Source organism: Aythya ferina (assembly GCF_964211825.1).
Source record: "Aythya ferina genome assembly, chromosome: 1".
Taxonomy (NCBI): Eukaryota; Metazoa; Chordata; class Aves; order Anseriformes; family Anatidae; genus Aythya; species Aythya ferina.
Genome location: NC_140296.1, coordinates 92,690,338 through 92,705,141, shown reverse-complemented (window position 1 = coordinate 92,705,141; position 14,804 = coordinate 92,690,338). Strand labels below are relative to the sequence as shown.

Genomic DNA, 14,804 nt, shown 5'->3' with positions numbered 1-14,804 from the left:
CAGGCTGTGAGAATATTATTTTCACCCAATCTGCTCACGACAGCGTTGCTGAAGTTTCTCCCCATGGCCATTACTGCGTGAGTACTGTCACTTGCTCCTCCCTAGTGCTCAAACCCTGAGGCTACCTATGATCTGTGCTGCCTGACCCTAAAGGTAGGCAATTCCACCTTTTATCCCATTTCCTTTCTGAGGAGAACTGGCACGTGGAGCAGCACTGTAGGGTTGCAAAGATATGTCTGGGAACTTTTTCCCTAGAGGTATTCGGCCCTTATCTGCTTCCAGCATGATGTGTGGGAGACATTTTGCTATTTCTCCTCTCATGAAAACTACAGGAGTGTACTATGATGACATCAACTGAAAGCACTGAGTTCATATAAATTATGCTCAGTCTCTGACAAGACAACTATTTGTTGGAGCAGGAAGAATGACGATGTGCTTTCTTGTTCCCTCCTAGCATGTCTTGGGATGAAATGGCTGTGGTAGCTGCGGGCTACTTAGATGCAGAGGAATGGATCACCGTCTTCTGCAGGGCTGAGCTAATCCATTGCTCTCAGTGTTACTTTTTTCCCAGTGTTCACCTCAGTTTGCTTGAAAGAAAAAGCTCAGACAAACAAAGGCAAGTGCTGAATGCCCTACTGATTCCATAAGCACAATAGACTGTAGAAACAGACACAGAAATGAATTTCAACTGGAAATGTTAAGAAATAAGCTGGTGTTCTGCTCTTGAATCTGTTGCCCTTGAATTTCAGAAGAAGGATGTTGGAGTACTCAGATAGAAAAACAGGAATAAAACCTCACGTACAACAAACGTGAAGTTTCATTTGTTATTCCTGGAAATATTAGTTGAAGACAAAAGAGGACTAAGAACACACATCCATCTCTATAGCACTGGCCATGGCTATTCCAGGTTAGGTGTCTGGAGCCTTTCCCAGTTGACTGGGAAGCCAAGATGGATCTGGAAGCCAATTAATCCCAAATCAAGGCAAATATTTAAGAAGGAAAGACTGAATTTTCCTTTGGGGATGCCATTTCTCTCCAGTGACTGAAAGAGTCTGCATGACTAGCTTAGATACCAATTTTCTAGGCAGCTAAAATTAGAGACAAATCCCACCCATTATACAGAGTATACCTAACATGAAAGGAATGACTGATTATGTTCTTCAATATTAAACAGATCTGAAGGAAGATCTGTTTAAACTGACTGACTGCATTCTTCCCAAATAGCATTATGTGAGTATTTCCAGTATAGATAGGGAAGTATTAATGTCATTTTCAAAAAGACATGAGAAAAAAATGAGAGGGTTTATGACGATGTTCCACTAAATAGGAAAGATAAACAATAGAAAGGGAAAAGAAAAAATCTGGTCTAGGTCATGGCTTTATTTTGTTTTTGTAAGATCCTTCTTCCAGCTCACTTCCAAAAACGTACTGGAACTTTTTAGTTGGATACTCGCTGTAGAGCTCCTAATAATTTCTTAGCGTTATAGGAAAACTCATTATGTCACTGGTGTTTTGCTTGATTTATCATCTGAAAGTAATACATGTGTTGATGTCTTCCAAGTCTTATCACACGGAAACTTAAATAGAAAATTATCTCTTTCGTTCATATAACTTCCTTCCAGTGTGACTTTTTTATTTTCTTTTTTTTTCTTTTTTTTTTTTTTTTTTTCCCCCTTTAGACTATATTTTGCATCCCAGGTTCACTGACAGCATAGTGAAGACTCCCGGTTCCTAGCTTCCAGAAATCCAGGCCCTCAGCCTTTCTCAGAATTGGACCATAAGCTTTTTCTCAACTTCATCTTCAGGTTGCTCAAACCTACTGATATTCTTTCCACTCATATTTCACTAGACCTACCAAAACATTTGGGGCAGGGCACAGGAAGAGAGGAAGCATAATTCCATCCAAAACAATGCATATTTTGAAGTGGCAAAGTGACACTCTGTCTGGGATAAACTGTTGTTATTGGGTTTTAATTTGGGTCAATAGTTGTGTGAGCATTTTACATTGGGATATGTTTCTTTGTACTCTCAGATCCTTTGATTTTTAGGTACATTTAGAAACAGTTCTAAAAGGAAAATCCCAAATGTTTTTTCTCCAATACATATTAAAACAAACAAAAATCTGAAAAAGTTCTCAAAAACTCCCTAAGCCTTTTCCTCAGAGTTCCTTACACTCTGGCCAAACCACTTAAAATCAACAGGTTGCAAATTGTTAAAGTCAAGGAATTTTTTAAAAATGAAAACTTGTGAAATATTTTGCCTTTTGCATTTTACACTTTCTTTTTCTCCTCTGCCTGTTCCACATTTCTCGGTTGAACTTTTCCTACATGTTGTATCTTAGCAGCTACATCCATGCTGGCCGCTGTGTTCCCCCAGGCTGTACTGCTTCTCCATGTGAACTAGTTCTTGCACAGAGACACCAGAGCTATCTATAAAACACTGAAAATACTCCTGTGAGTGTGCTGTAGATCTGCCCTCTCCTGCTGCTCGTATGCTTCCACTTTGGCCTGCCCTTCCCAGCTCATTTCTTCTTGTGCTGTCCTTTTTCTTTCCTGTGGGTTGCACCAATCCACCGCCTGTAATGCTTACCCTGCTGTAAAGCCTGGAAGCTACTACTGTTTCCTCATCTATTTTAGGAGTGAGAGTTTTGTCCCTGCCTGCTTGTCCTCACCTTCATCTGTAGCTGCTTTTTTTTTTTTTTTTTTTTTTTTGTCCTGGATTTTTTTACTCTCTCTCTCCCTCTCTCTCAATGTGTGTCTTTTTTCTTCTCAGAGTTGTATGCTTGGTATTTTTTTGTCTGCAGGGACCAGGGGATCACCTGTAAAGTTAATGGAAGAGTTAATGAGGGAATGTAGGAATGCAGGAGACTGCTATTTTTAGCAGTCTTATGTAATCATTTTTTTTCCCCGTGTGATATCAAAATAGATACCAAATTTAGTTGGTAAGTAGAATTTAGTTTCTGTGAAACCTGTTTTTACGTCTCAGTGTTTTACAAGAAGCTCTGTTAGATACTGATCCAGCAGCCACTGTGAAAAAATAATTCCCTGCGATGGGATTGTGTACTCGTGCTCAGGCTAAAGCCCTGTGGGCAGTAACAGGAGTGGTGCTTGAGTAAAGGCTGCAGGTCTGAGCCCTACGTTGTTTTCATCCCATGCCTCACCTGAGGAGGGTTTGTGTCTCCTTGCCACCTCATATGAAATAATGCGACCTGTCTGGCCATGCTGGGGTGGCCCAAGTGGCAGCATGGCCAGTCCCAAGGCTGGCAAGCTACACGTGCCTTTCTCTGCGGGACCCTTTTGTGAAAGGCACAGTTCAGTCCTTAGTACCATAAGCTGCTTACAGCCTGAGCTAAAACTTTTGTTTGTGCAGCAGATTTCAGCACTGTCAACTGTGCTTTACTGTAACGTTGTGTTACAGCCTTCTTTCTTTTTATCTTGCTTCTTCCCAAGCCTTTAAGAAGTTGAAAGAGATGAGAAACAGAGGAGAGCAAGCATTGTGCTGGGTCTGTATCACATGTGCACTAAGATGAGGATATTTCATGCACCTTCTCTTCGGCAGTTAAAACATCTGACGTCTTTAAGCAGTTTGTTTAACCCCATAAGTGCCCTAAATGTAGTATTTCACAGCCCTTTTCAGGTATTGTGGGAGATAATTCAGCTTAAGGGAAAATAGAGGAAATAAAGTTTGAATACATTTTAGATGCTATGGATATGTGTTCCCAATCAAGTAAAGTAAAACCCTGGAGCCTCACTGGAACAATAGTTCATAATTTCTCTTTATTTCAAAAATTAGTGTTAATTTTATTTCTTCTCAAACACAGTTCAGGTCTCCGGTGAAGACTTCTGGATGGGCCTATCTGTGTTTTGTCTGGTACTCCACAACAGGTAGAGATTTTTTCCCCACTACATGAGTAACAAGTAAATGATTTTCTGCAATATCTGGTGACTGAATCCAAGGTGAAGAGCAGTGAGTCTCAATGCTCTACTCCTCGGCAACAAGATGTAGTGGATGTAAGAGATCACGGCTGTTCAAGGGGAAACCTGGTGTAGTTCATGTTAAGAGACATCTACTGAAGTTTATTAGCACATTCAGGAGTGACAGCTATATGTCAGGAAGTCCTTGAGCCCAGAATGTCTGTGGGTTGGCAGAGTATCAAGGAGACATCTGACACACACTAGCCTTGTGCTTGTGCTCTTCTTTGATCATCCATCTCCTGGCCCTGCCACACTGGGTGGCCTGTGCTAAGCATCTATCTCCTCACAGCTCAAGAAGGATAAAATACTTTCCAGTCTTTCAGGGGCTTTGTGAGGATTATTACCTTGCTATCTGTACAATGCTACGTGAGTGCCAACCATTATGGCAAGCTCCCTTTAGCAGACTCCTCAGGGGTAATGAATTCATGTATAAAATGTTCTGTAGACATTTTGAATCTGTTTCTCAGATCCTTGCTATGATTTATCTACCCATATATTCCTTCTAATGCTCCCCGAGGAAAGGGAGTCCCTTAGCATATGGAAAACAGGCCCAGTGGGCACACTTCAGAGGCCCTGGAGAAGGTTGGTTGATGTTTCAGCATTCAGCTTCTTGGCATGGTGAAGTGCCTGGGCAGAGCTTCCTGCTGCTGGGTAGTGAGGCTAATTAAACTGACTTGAAATCTAGCTATGGATCTATACTCATCGCAGGAGTGCCAATGCAACTCTTAACAGCATCCATTGCACTTAATGAGCAAGAGAAGGCTCAGGGACAACCTTATCGCACTCTACAAGTACCTTAAAGGAGGCTGTAACGAGGTGGGGGTTGGTCTATTCTCCCACGTGCCTGGTGACAGGACGAGGGGGAATGGGCTAAAGTTGTGCCAGGGGAAGTTTAGGTTGGATATTAGGAAGAACTTATTTACTGAAAGGCTTGTTAGGCACTGGAATAGGCTGCCTAGGGAAGTGGTTGAGTCACCATCCCTGGAGGTCTTTAAAAGACATTTAGATGTAGAGCTTAGAGGTATGGTTTAGTGGAGGGCTTGTTAGTGTTAGGTCAGAGGTTGGACGAGGTGATCTTGGAGGTCTCTTCCAACCTAGATGGTTCTGTGATACGTTGTTCTGGCCCCACCGTTGCTGCAACGTAGGTCTTAGACTTGAGGAGAAAACGATGAGAGAAGAAAACTTGATTACAACCTTCTGTTTTCTCAGAGCCTGCACCCAAACACCTTGCTCAGTTTACAAATCACACAGAAGTCCTAGGGCCGAGAGAGGAGATTTTTGTCATCCCCGGTCCCTCCGGGAGCTCACGAGCAAGCCACCTTGCCCACGGCAGGGCCACCCCTGCCCCGCCACATGGCGGCCGCCCCGCTCCCCTCATCCCCTCAGCGCGATGGCGGCGGGCGGGGCCGCGTTCAACGCGGCGGGGCGGCCCCCATCTCGGCGGAGCCGCCCTCCCTCCATCCTTCCCTCCCTCCCTCCATCCTCTCCGCCGCCGAGCCGGCCGGGGAGGCGACACCCGAGGGCTCGGCACGGTGCTGGCGGAGCGGGAGACGCCGCCAGCAGCAGCAGCAGCAGCAGCAGCAGCGGGGCACATGGCATGCCTGATGGCGGCTTTCTCCCTGGGCACCGCTCTGGTAAGGGCGCCCTGCTCGCCCTTCCTTCGCGGCCGGGACGAGGGGGGAAAGGAGGGCTCCGTGGGGCTCCGTGAGGGCAGGGTGGGCGGCTGGGGGTGCCCGGGGGTGCCCGGTGATGGTTCCCGGTGCCCGGTGCCCGGTGCCCGGTGGCGGTGCTTGACCGGCAGTAACCTCCCGGCTTGAGCTGCTGCTGGGATTAGGGGGTTGTGGCAGCACGCTCCCTGCCCCGCCGCCGGTGCTTTCTCGAAACGGATTTACCGGGGGGGACCGTAACCTCTATTTCTGGCGTAAAAGCTTGGGTGAAAGGCAGGCAGGCTGCGGGAGGAGGAAGGGATGGTGCGGGGAAGTTGCTTGGGGGAAAGGGCGCAGGGCGTGAGGGAGCATCGCGGTGTGGGGTAAACAGCAGCAGGCAGTTCAGCCCCTCACGGCAAGCCGGGGAATAAAACTGTGTGAAATCGGCCGAGGTGTAAGCCCCATAGGTGTGTTTGAGGTGGACACCGGTGCAAAAGACACGGCTGCACGCATACATCAGTGGAGAAGCACACGGCTTGTGCTCGTAGATCCGTGAAACCCCTCAGGCGCTCTCTGGTGCCACTTTATACGGGCTGGCGGCTGTACGAGCCACCAGAACTGCCCACCTGGTGGGGAATTTCAAGCAAAGACCCCACAGGATTTCAGTCACCCAGCTGGCAGGGGACATCCTCACCCCAGTGAGGGGACCCCGGTGAGGCTGGCGTCTGACCCAGGGCTGTGTCACGGTCTGCTGAGGAGAGGCGTTTCAGTCGGCCGGGTGACTGAAATGCTTTGCTTATGTCCCAGGAACAAAAGTCTCTGGCCTCCTACTTTTGGCTGATTAAGTCATACCGCAAGGAGCTCATCCAAAGGATGTTTCTTTTTGAAACCATCTAAACCGGAGAAGCCCCGACTGTCCCTTGAATAGCGATGGTGACCTGCTCATTGGTAGTTTTTGGATATTCCCTCTGGCACGTGAAGCTGCTCGGTAGTTTCTGTGAACCAATGACTTTGAGAGTGCCAAAGTAAGCCTTGAAAACATTTAGGAACATTATCAAATCACCTTCTGTTAATTTTTTAAGGGAAGAAGGAGGTCCCCGTTCTTTAACTGTTCAGGTCTAAGGTGTTTCACATTACGCTTGTTATGTTCAAATTACGTGCTATTACAGTCATCTGCTTAAGAAATTGGGAGTAACTGCTACTGGATACTTGACCTCTGAGCAACTTGAGACCATGATTAAAATCTCTTGCTTGAGAAAATGTGGTAAGCAGAGCAGATTTTCACATCCAGAGCTATGTGCTTGTGCAGGAAGAACTGGAAGACGCTTGGTAACCACTGGTTTTGAAGGACTGTATTTTAGGGTTTTTCATCAGAAGTAACTGACCTGAAAAGCACATACATAGGGAGACCACTCCCCATGACAGAGGATGATTTTGGAGGCAGTGTGACTTAGTTGCACTGGAGAGTGAGAAGGGAGAAACAGTGTCACGACCTACAGCTCCTTATTTGAGAGTGTTTTTCAGTGGGTATCTTTTGGAGACATGTAGGTTGTTGGACATGGGTGACAGGATGGAAAGCCTGGCATATGTTACCTACAGAATTAGTTTCTGGTGCAGATCTGCATTAAAAATATAAGATTTTATTATAGACAACTGTGCAGATGTTAGGCGCTGCTTATGGCATACTCCAAACAACAGATGACAAAGGATGTCCTCCGAACTGTTCAAAATTCTGTTTAGCTGAAGAAGATTCATGGTTGTTTTCGTTTAGGCCTTGGACATATCCTGTCGATACTGGTCCAAGGTGCCCGTGAAGGTAAAAGGAATCGAAAAAGTTCAGATTTTGTGTGCATAAATAAAAAAGAAGGGAAAGGCAGACAGCAAGCTGCTGTCACAGTCAGGAGAGGAGGGGAAAGAGCCTCCATCCAAAAAAAGCCAAGTGGGATTGCACTGGGTACTACACTGGGCAAAGCATGGTAGGAGGCATGGCTGTGAGCAGAGAGCATTGACCTTGCAGTGTCAGCAGTGCTGTACTGAGCAGGGTTTAGTATGTTTATGTAGCTGATAAGATTTCCATTAGGGATCACTGTCAAGCAAGGAAGGATTTTGGATGGATATCGCTGTGCTTTCCTAACAAACCTCTAGAAAAGAAGTTGTACTGCTGCAGGTCTCAGTCTCCAGAACTATTGCTGCCGGAGCAGATAAAGCAGAAAACAGTACATTTCAAAATTTGCAGAAGTGTAACTTGTGCGATTTCACATTTACGGAAGTATCTTCTGATCTAAAGGCGTAAGAGCTCTTGGACTTTTTGAGAGGCTGTCTTCTGACATGTCTGCGTAAACAATTGTTCAGCTAGCTCCCTTCCCCCTTCAGCTCTGTCCTAATACAAGCCTTGGAATCAGGGCAACTAGAGCCTAATTCTTGGAGGGAATGAGAAACTGAATACACTGTGACTGTACTTAGAAATTGTATTCTTCTGCTGTATTATTCTGGTGCAAGAGCCATTCTGTTCTGAAGTTAGGTACTGATGTGCTGTATATACCCACTGAGAGGAAAGTGGTGCGAAAAGAACCGCTCTTTGTGTGCGACAATTTCTCTTTTACCTCTCCTATCAAGACACTGGCAGAACAAACAAAAGATTATTTTTCCCTCTTTCACCTTTCAACACATTTCTGTGCTGGATTCTGTGCTTGGATTTTATTTTAGATAATAACTCTTCTCATGCAGAAGGTTTTGAAATGTGTTCCTAAGGGGAAGTCTGTGAACTTTGTCCTTTCTCCAACTTTTTCCCTCTAGAACGCCAGCAGTTCTGCCTGCACGATGGCCGAGCCGAAGTCAGTGTGCGTTTCGGTGGATGAGGTGGTCTCCAATGGCACAGATAACCAAGACGTTCGACTGATGAATGGACACTTAAAAAAGGTGGACAATACTCTGACAGAAGCTCATCGTTTCTCCTACCTGCCACGCAGACCAGCTGTAAACATTGAATTTAAAGAACTCTCATATTCCATCCAAGAAGGGCCATGGTGGAGGAAGAAAGGTGAGGAAAATGTAATGCTTTAACACCTTATAGCTGAAAAGAGCATAAAGAAGCTGCCCCAGGGCTGACTGAAAGGCTAGGTGCAGGATTTGTCCCTGCTCTGGAAGCAGACACCACTTCCTTCTGAGGAACGTGGAGAGTCCCCCAAGCAGACAGCTGGGAACTTCCCAGGAGCCTGACGCTTGCGCTCCAAGAAACTGTAGATGCAGTAATTTGTACAACTGTTTATTTTTGCCTCCCAATTCTGAAGTATCTGAAGCACATACAGTACTCCTGTGCTGCCAAGTATGTGTCCTGTGATCCTGCATGTTTACAATTTGTTGTTTGAGTGCTGGGGGAGGACAGGTTGAGCATGCAGTAGTTTAAAGATAGGGGTCGGGGAAAAGGGTATGCTTTTTTTAACTTTTACAATACGTTGTTTTGTCAAATGGCTGTTTTTTTTCAGTACCCTTGCAGAACAGCAAGCATCTCTGAATTTCAGAAGGCATTTGAAACCAAGATAGTTATTCTCTTAAAATGCTGTGTTTTAAAGTCAGTGCTGTGGGCTATTGGCATGTCAGCACATCTGTGTCTCTTGGTTTTCTCAGATGGGTGTCTTTAAGTTTACCATTTCTTTTAACTGATGAAATGACTGCCTATTGCTAGGTCTAAATCCTGAGATTTAGTCAAGGACCAGCATGCTTTTTTGCTAGTTACTTTGCTAATACACAACCAACTGTTCACAGCCTGTAACACAGGGCCCACCAAAATGATGTGGATATTGGATGCGTGTCAAGGGAAGTCAAACATTACCACTTTATTTTCACAATACAATCTCACTTATAGCTCTGAAACATTGCTTCTGGTGCTGATTTATTGATGGGAGTTAGGAGGGCATATTCAGCTCTGTTCCTTATATACTCTTGGTCTATTCCAGTTCCGAAAGGTGGGTGTAACATGGCTCTGCCCTTTTTCATCTGCTTTGTATTCGTTCTTTTTATACTTTCATTTGCATTGTGTAGCCATGTGTTTTCTGGAGAATTTCTTGTGTGTCTTTGTGTGACTAGTTGTCTCTCTGAAAGAAAAAATAGGTCATGCAGTAAATTCGTGCTAGCAAAAAGAAGGAAGTCCAAAAGAAAATACTGAAATCTTGAGGAGAATTTTGTGTGCTAAATGACTTAATTGCTCTTTCTGGAGGAATTCTCTCTTAGTAGTGTAAATTGGTACGGCTGTGTGCTTTAGTTATTTTTGAGAGATAAGACCCTGCCAACATGCTGGCTGAGCCATATTTGATACCTGGACTTGCTTTGAATCTATAAATCCGCTGGCTTAAAGGTTCCACTTGAAATTGTTTCGCAAAGTACATTGCTGCTGTCTGGAAATGTTGTCATTATCATAACACCGAGGCTTGAATAGTCTAGAAATGTGTGGTATGAAAAACACTGAGCTGTGGCCGTGCAACTGCTGCCGTATCAGGACAGCCTATGCATGCAGTTAATCATTTGTGGAAGGATGTGCAGTCTTGTGGCTTTAATTTTTTTTTTTAACATCAAAACTATATGTGTACACACCTGCCTTCTTTAAACTATTTAGTAAGATTGCATCTAGATCTGCTGTCCAGAGGAGAACAACTCAGTTTGGCAATGACTTTTGTACAAAATTATTTCTCGTCTTTCTGGAGTAAACTCAAATTTTGAAGTATTTTTTTTTTTCCCCAAGAAATAGAACTATGCTGAAGTGTCTCATGTCGGACTTGACAATTTGATTGTTTTAACTGGTCTGTTTCTCACTGGCCAAAAATGATGAAAGGTTTCCAGATCAGAAACGCACTACCCTCGGATTTGCAAGAGGAGATGGCCTCGCAGTGGCTTACAACTACACAGTGGGCGGCTCTGAAGACACTGCAGCCAAACTCCTGGTGGTAGAGCCAGCTGATACATAACAAGGGTCAGTGGCCACGTGCTGCAGTTTGGGCGGCTTACAGTGGAAAACAGCTTTTTACCAGGAGGGTGGTGCAGCGCTGGGACAGGTCACCCTGGTGGTGTGGTTTCTCCTTGCTGTGGGGTTTAGAAGAGTGGACTTGGCACAACCACAGCTGGCCTGAGTTATTGGTGGTGATCATCTTGCTTTGAGCAGCAGGCTGGATTAGGGCACCTCCAGAGGTCCCTTCCAAACAATGCTTTTATGATTCAGCTTATAGAAACCTTCCAGAAACAAACTTCCCTCCCAGCCATGTTCCCTCTCCAGAGGTTGACCCTGATACATAGGTTTTAGTAGAGAAGGTTTTCCAGTAGAGAAACAGAAAACTGAATACCGAACTGCCTAAGTAGTCCCAAAGGAAGGTTGGGACCAAAATATTAGATGCCTTGAATCATTTTAGCAGTTGTGTGAATAGAACTTTGTGTGTAATTTTGGTTATCTCTGTTTAAAATGAGTAGGCTTGTAGATAAACACACTACATGTAGAACTATTCTGAATGCCTCTTACTGGTTTCTCCTCCAGTGGGAAACTGGGACTTTGCAATGGGTTTTAATCTGTGTCTGTTCAGGAAAAAGGTTGTATTTTACCTCTAAACATGGGTGGCTGATTTAGCTCTATTTTTCTTGGGACTTCCCTGCACTAAAAGTCTTTCTCATTGCTGTGAAGTCAAATGTTTAAATTCACTTTTTTTTTTTTTTTTATGAGTAGCAGAGAACATGCTCCTGAAGGTACAAAGTCCAGTATTGGCAATCCAACTAAGAAATCCAATTAAGAAAAAAAAAAACAACAACACAGAAAACTTGCACGTGCAAGATGGGAAAAAAAACAAACACGAAGATGTGTCTCAGTTCATTCTGTTCTTTGGTGCTGTTCATGGCAATAAGGGGTAAGGGATGCTGTTCTGAAAATGTGCCTAATGGTGTTTCTATTCTGAAATGGAGCTGGAAAAATTCTGCTATTCCTGCATCTTTCCCCACAGCTGTAATGAATTAGTTAAAACCTTTTAGTGAGTGTTGGATCACAAAGGGAGAAATACAGTTTCCTTGTGAAGACAATTTGTGCCAGTGTGCTAGAGAGGAATTGAACTAAAAAGCAACAACAGAAAAACGTACTCCCTTCAGTGAGGATGTTATTGTAAAGTAATGTTAAGGTTAGGCTCTAAATTAACAAAAGGAGGAATAATTAGTAATGCTGTCATTGTGTTCTGTACTTTGCTGCATTGTTCAGACAGTGAAACTCATGGTTAGTAACATCATTTACTTTTTATTAGCAGCACAAAGAAGGTGAGCTTGAATTGCTTGTCAACAACAAATAAGCTAAATTAGCCATAGTAGATTTCAAATTAGAATTTTTCATTGATTTGTGTCTCAGCCTTAACACACCTAATTTATCTATTAAATATAATTTAACTTTTAACTTTTAAATCTCTGTAAAAACAAGGAAGGGCGTTTCATTCTCAGAATTATCTGAGAAATGCTGCTTGCTACCATCAAGCCTGGTCCGCTCTTTTTATCAAATTGAGTTTTTATCAAATTCATAGTGAGGATTTGTACGACTCTGGGTCTGATTCATTCGTGGTGTAATTCCTCTTGAAGTCAGTGGTATTAACAGGGATGAACCTGGCAGATGAGTCCTTGATCAAAGAAACTCTGTCTGACCCGGTCAGGTCAGCAGGACTCCTTATCAATAAGGGAATTTGGAAGAGGTTACAGAAGTGAAATTTTTCAGAAGGTCTCACGTAACTTTGGCATTTCCTTCATAAAGCTTTTAGGGAATTACTCAGCTGGCAGAACAAACTTTTTCTTCAGTTTTGAAGGAAAGAGATTGGTAAAAACGCATCTCATCAAATCTCAGTGTTTGATTCCAGTCTGTGTTCCAGCATGTGCCAGAAGTCTCGTGCAGGTCAGCAGGACGCAAGATTTTCTTAAGAAACCTCCAGGACTGCAGGAACAGGTAGACAGTGTGTCAAGGTTAAGATGAACTGGCAAAGCCAGGAAAAAAAAAAAAAAAAAGGAAAATTCAGCACGCAAACAAACTATGCCTTCTCCTTTCTGGAGAAGCTGGATGAGGGAGCCAGCTGACTCAGCCAGGGGAAGAGAGAGAACAGGAGAGTCCTCTGTTAGATCAAGTGTGGGCTCCTTAATTGAGGAAAAGCAACATCCACAGAGCTTCAGAACAAACCTTGGCCAAGATTTCACTGCCTTATCACACAGCCATTTATCTGAGGGTTGAAAAAGAGACTGAAAGTGGCTCTTATCCTGGCTTGCGAACTGTCTGCTCAAGCTGTATCTTCAAATGACATTGAAAATGTCATTTAAAATGCAAACAACAGGAACATGCATTGGGTTTAGCAGTTTATATTAAAAAAGAAAAAAAAAGTAATGTGTAGGTTTTAAAGCTAGGACTGCCTGAAAACTATGCCAGGGGATTTTGTAGAAGTCTGTGCCTTAGCTTTTTGCTGTTGTTGTTTTATAAGCACCATAAAGAGATCTGAATAGAGTGACTGATGGAGGAGTGAAATTATGGATGGTCCCAAATACGAGGAAGTCTCAAAAAGTACTTTGGAGTCTTCTGTCTTGCTATAACTCTTTCCCTTCATTTAGTTCGGTTCTGTGTACACACCCCCCCAAGGACGTTTATCCTTTTGTTTCCAGGTGTCTGCCGTAAGGTAGGATCCCAGGGAAATACCGCTCCTACCTAACGAGTGCCTCTGGGATGAAAACACTAATAAATTGCCTTTTAAAACTCTGCCACAATTTGAGGACTGATTTTTTTTTTTTTTTTCCTAGCGCTTGTCAGTATTCGTGGTTAATTAGGCAAGAGTGTAGTTGGAAATTTCTCCATTGTTATTTTGAGGGCTGCAGTGACTCACCCGTGCCGCCTGGGGATGGAAGTGGCGGTCGGATTTGATCTGGAGTAACCTCTGGGGGAAGGGGCCCTGCTCTTCTTACCGGGAGGATTAGCGGCCACGCAGAAGTTCAGGCTCAGCAGAAAACGCCCAAATGTTATGTGGGGTTTGCTGTAAGAGCTCAGGCCCCCAGGGAAGGCGAGGGGTCGTAGAGGTCCTGTCTTTTCTTACGAGATTTTGGGTTCGTAACGTGAAGATTCAGCGCGTGAAACGTGCAGGGGAGGTCTGACGGTGTAAAGGAGGGGGATGCAGGACTAGGACTGTTCACTTTGGATGGCCCCATAGTGTCTGAGGGGGAAATAGGGAATATTTGCCAGGTTGCTTGGTATTCGTAAAGGGCTGGAAGCATCCATCACCGCCCGAGGCGGTGTCATCAGAGCAGCCCAGAGGTCTGCGTGCTGTGTGAATGCTGATCTCTGAACGAGGTGGAAACATAGCCCCCTGTCGAGCCCTCAACACGGGTTTGAGCAGGCTGGCTTTTGCTGCTCTGTTACGAATTCCTTATTTCTGGTACGTGTGCTGGGACAGCCCCCATTCCCTTTATTTTTATTATTTAGCTGTCTGGTTTTTATGTTGCTGCATCTTTCCCGTCACTCCTCACCCCGAAGCCCCGAACGGAAAAGGAAAAGGGGGTTGGCGGGAGGTGAGGGGGGTGGGGGGTGGGATTTGCCCTAAATTATTTGCTAATCCTTGCCAGAGGAGTCGGAAAAAGCCTGTCCTCATCCCCAGCAGGTGCACTGCGGTAGAGGGCTGGCTGGCGGTTACTGGCGGTCAGTGCACTGCAGTAACCCGCGGCGGCGATGCTCCGCGCCGGCGAGCCGGCCCTGGTTGTGGTTGGCTGCTCCGCGAGCTGTTGCTAAGAGGAGAGGAGAAATAGATGAGCAGGAAAGAGCCCCCCGGAATTAAATAAATAAAGAGCCCGCCGCCGGAGAGGGAGTTCTCGCTCCTCGCCATCCGCCGACAGATGGGTCGCGTTGTTTGCCGCGGGTTTCGCCCGGGAGCGTGGTCTCAGCCTGGAGAGCAGAGGGGGTGCAAATTCAGAGCCGCCTGCCAGGAGGAGTAAACAAGTTAAGCTGGTTGAAACGAGCTGCAGTACTAGTAAAAGCTCCTCAACCGAGCGTTTTGTGGCTTCTTTTTCAGTCCCTTAAAACGTTAGAGGGATTAATGGCAACAAAACGTGACTTCTCACAAGATTTCTAAATTCGTGTTTCAACCTTGGAAAACCCATACAGCTTCTCTCTTACCTCTTAAGCTGTGTCAAGACAGTAAAAATATCC

At 44.8% G+C, this 14,804-nt stretch overlaps 1 protein-coding gene across 1 annotated transcript in view; it reads left to right on the top strand.

The window, feature by feature from the left end:
• Window positions 1-5,409: 5,409 nt before the first annotated feature.
• The window catches only part of ABCG1 (ATP binding cassette subfamily G member 1), a 51,045-nt gene continuing 41,650 nt past the window's right edge, over window positions 5,410-14,804 (top strand). Inside the window, exons 1-2 of the mRNA XM_084530810.1 lie at window positions 5,410-5,608; window positions 8,417-8,660. Of these exons, the coding sequence (XP_084386936.1) occupies window positions 5,567-5,608; window positions 8,417-8,660 (286 nt within the window). The 5' untranslated portion in view covers window positions 5,410-5,566. The remainder of the gene's footprint in view (window positions 5,609-8,416; window positions 8,661-14,804) is intronic.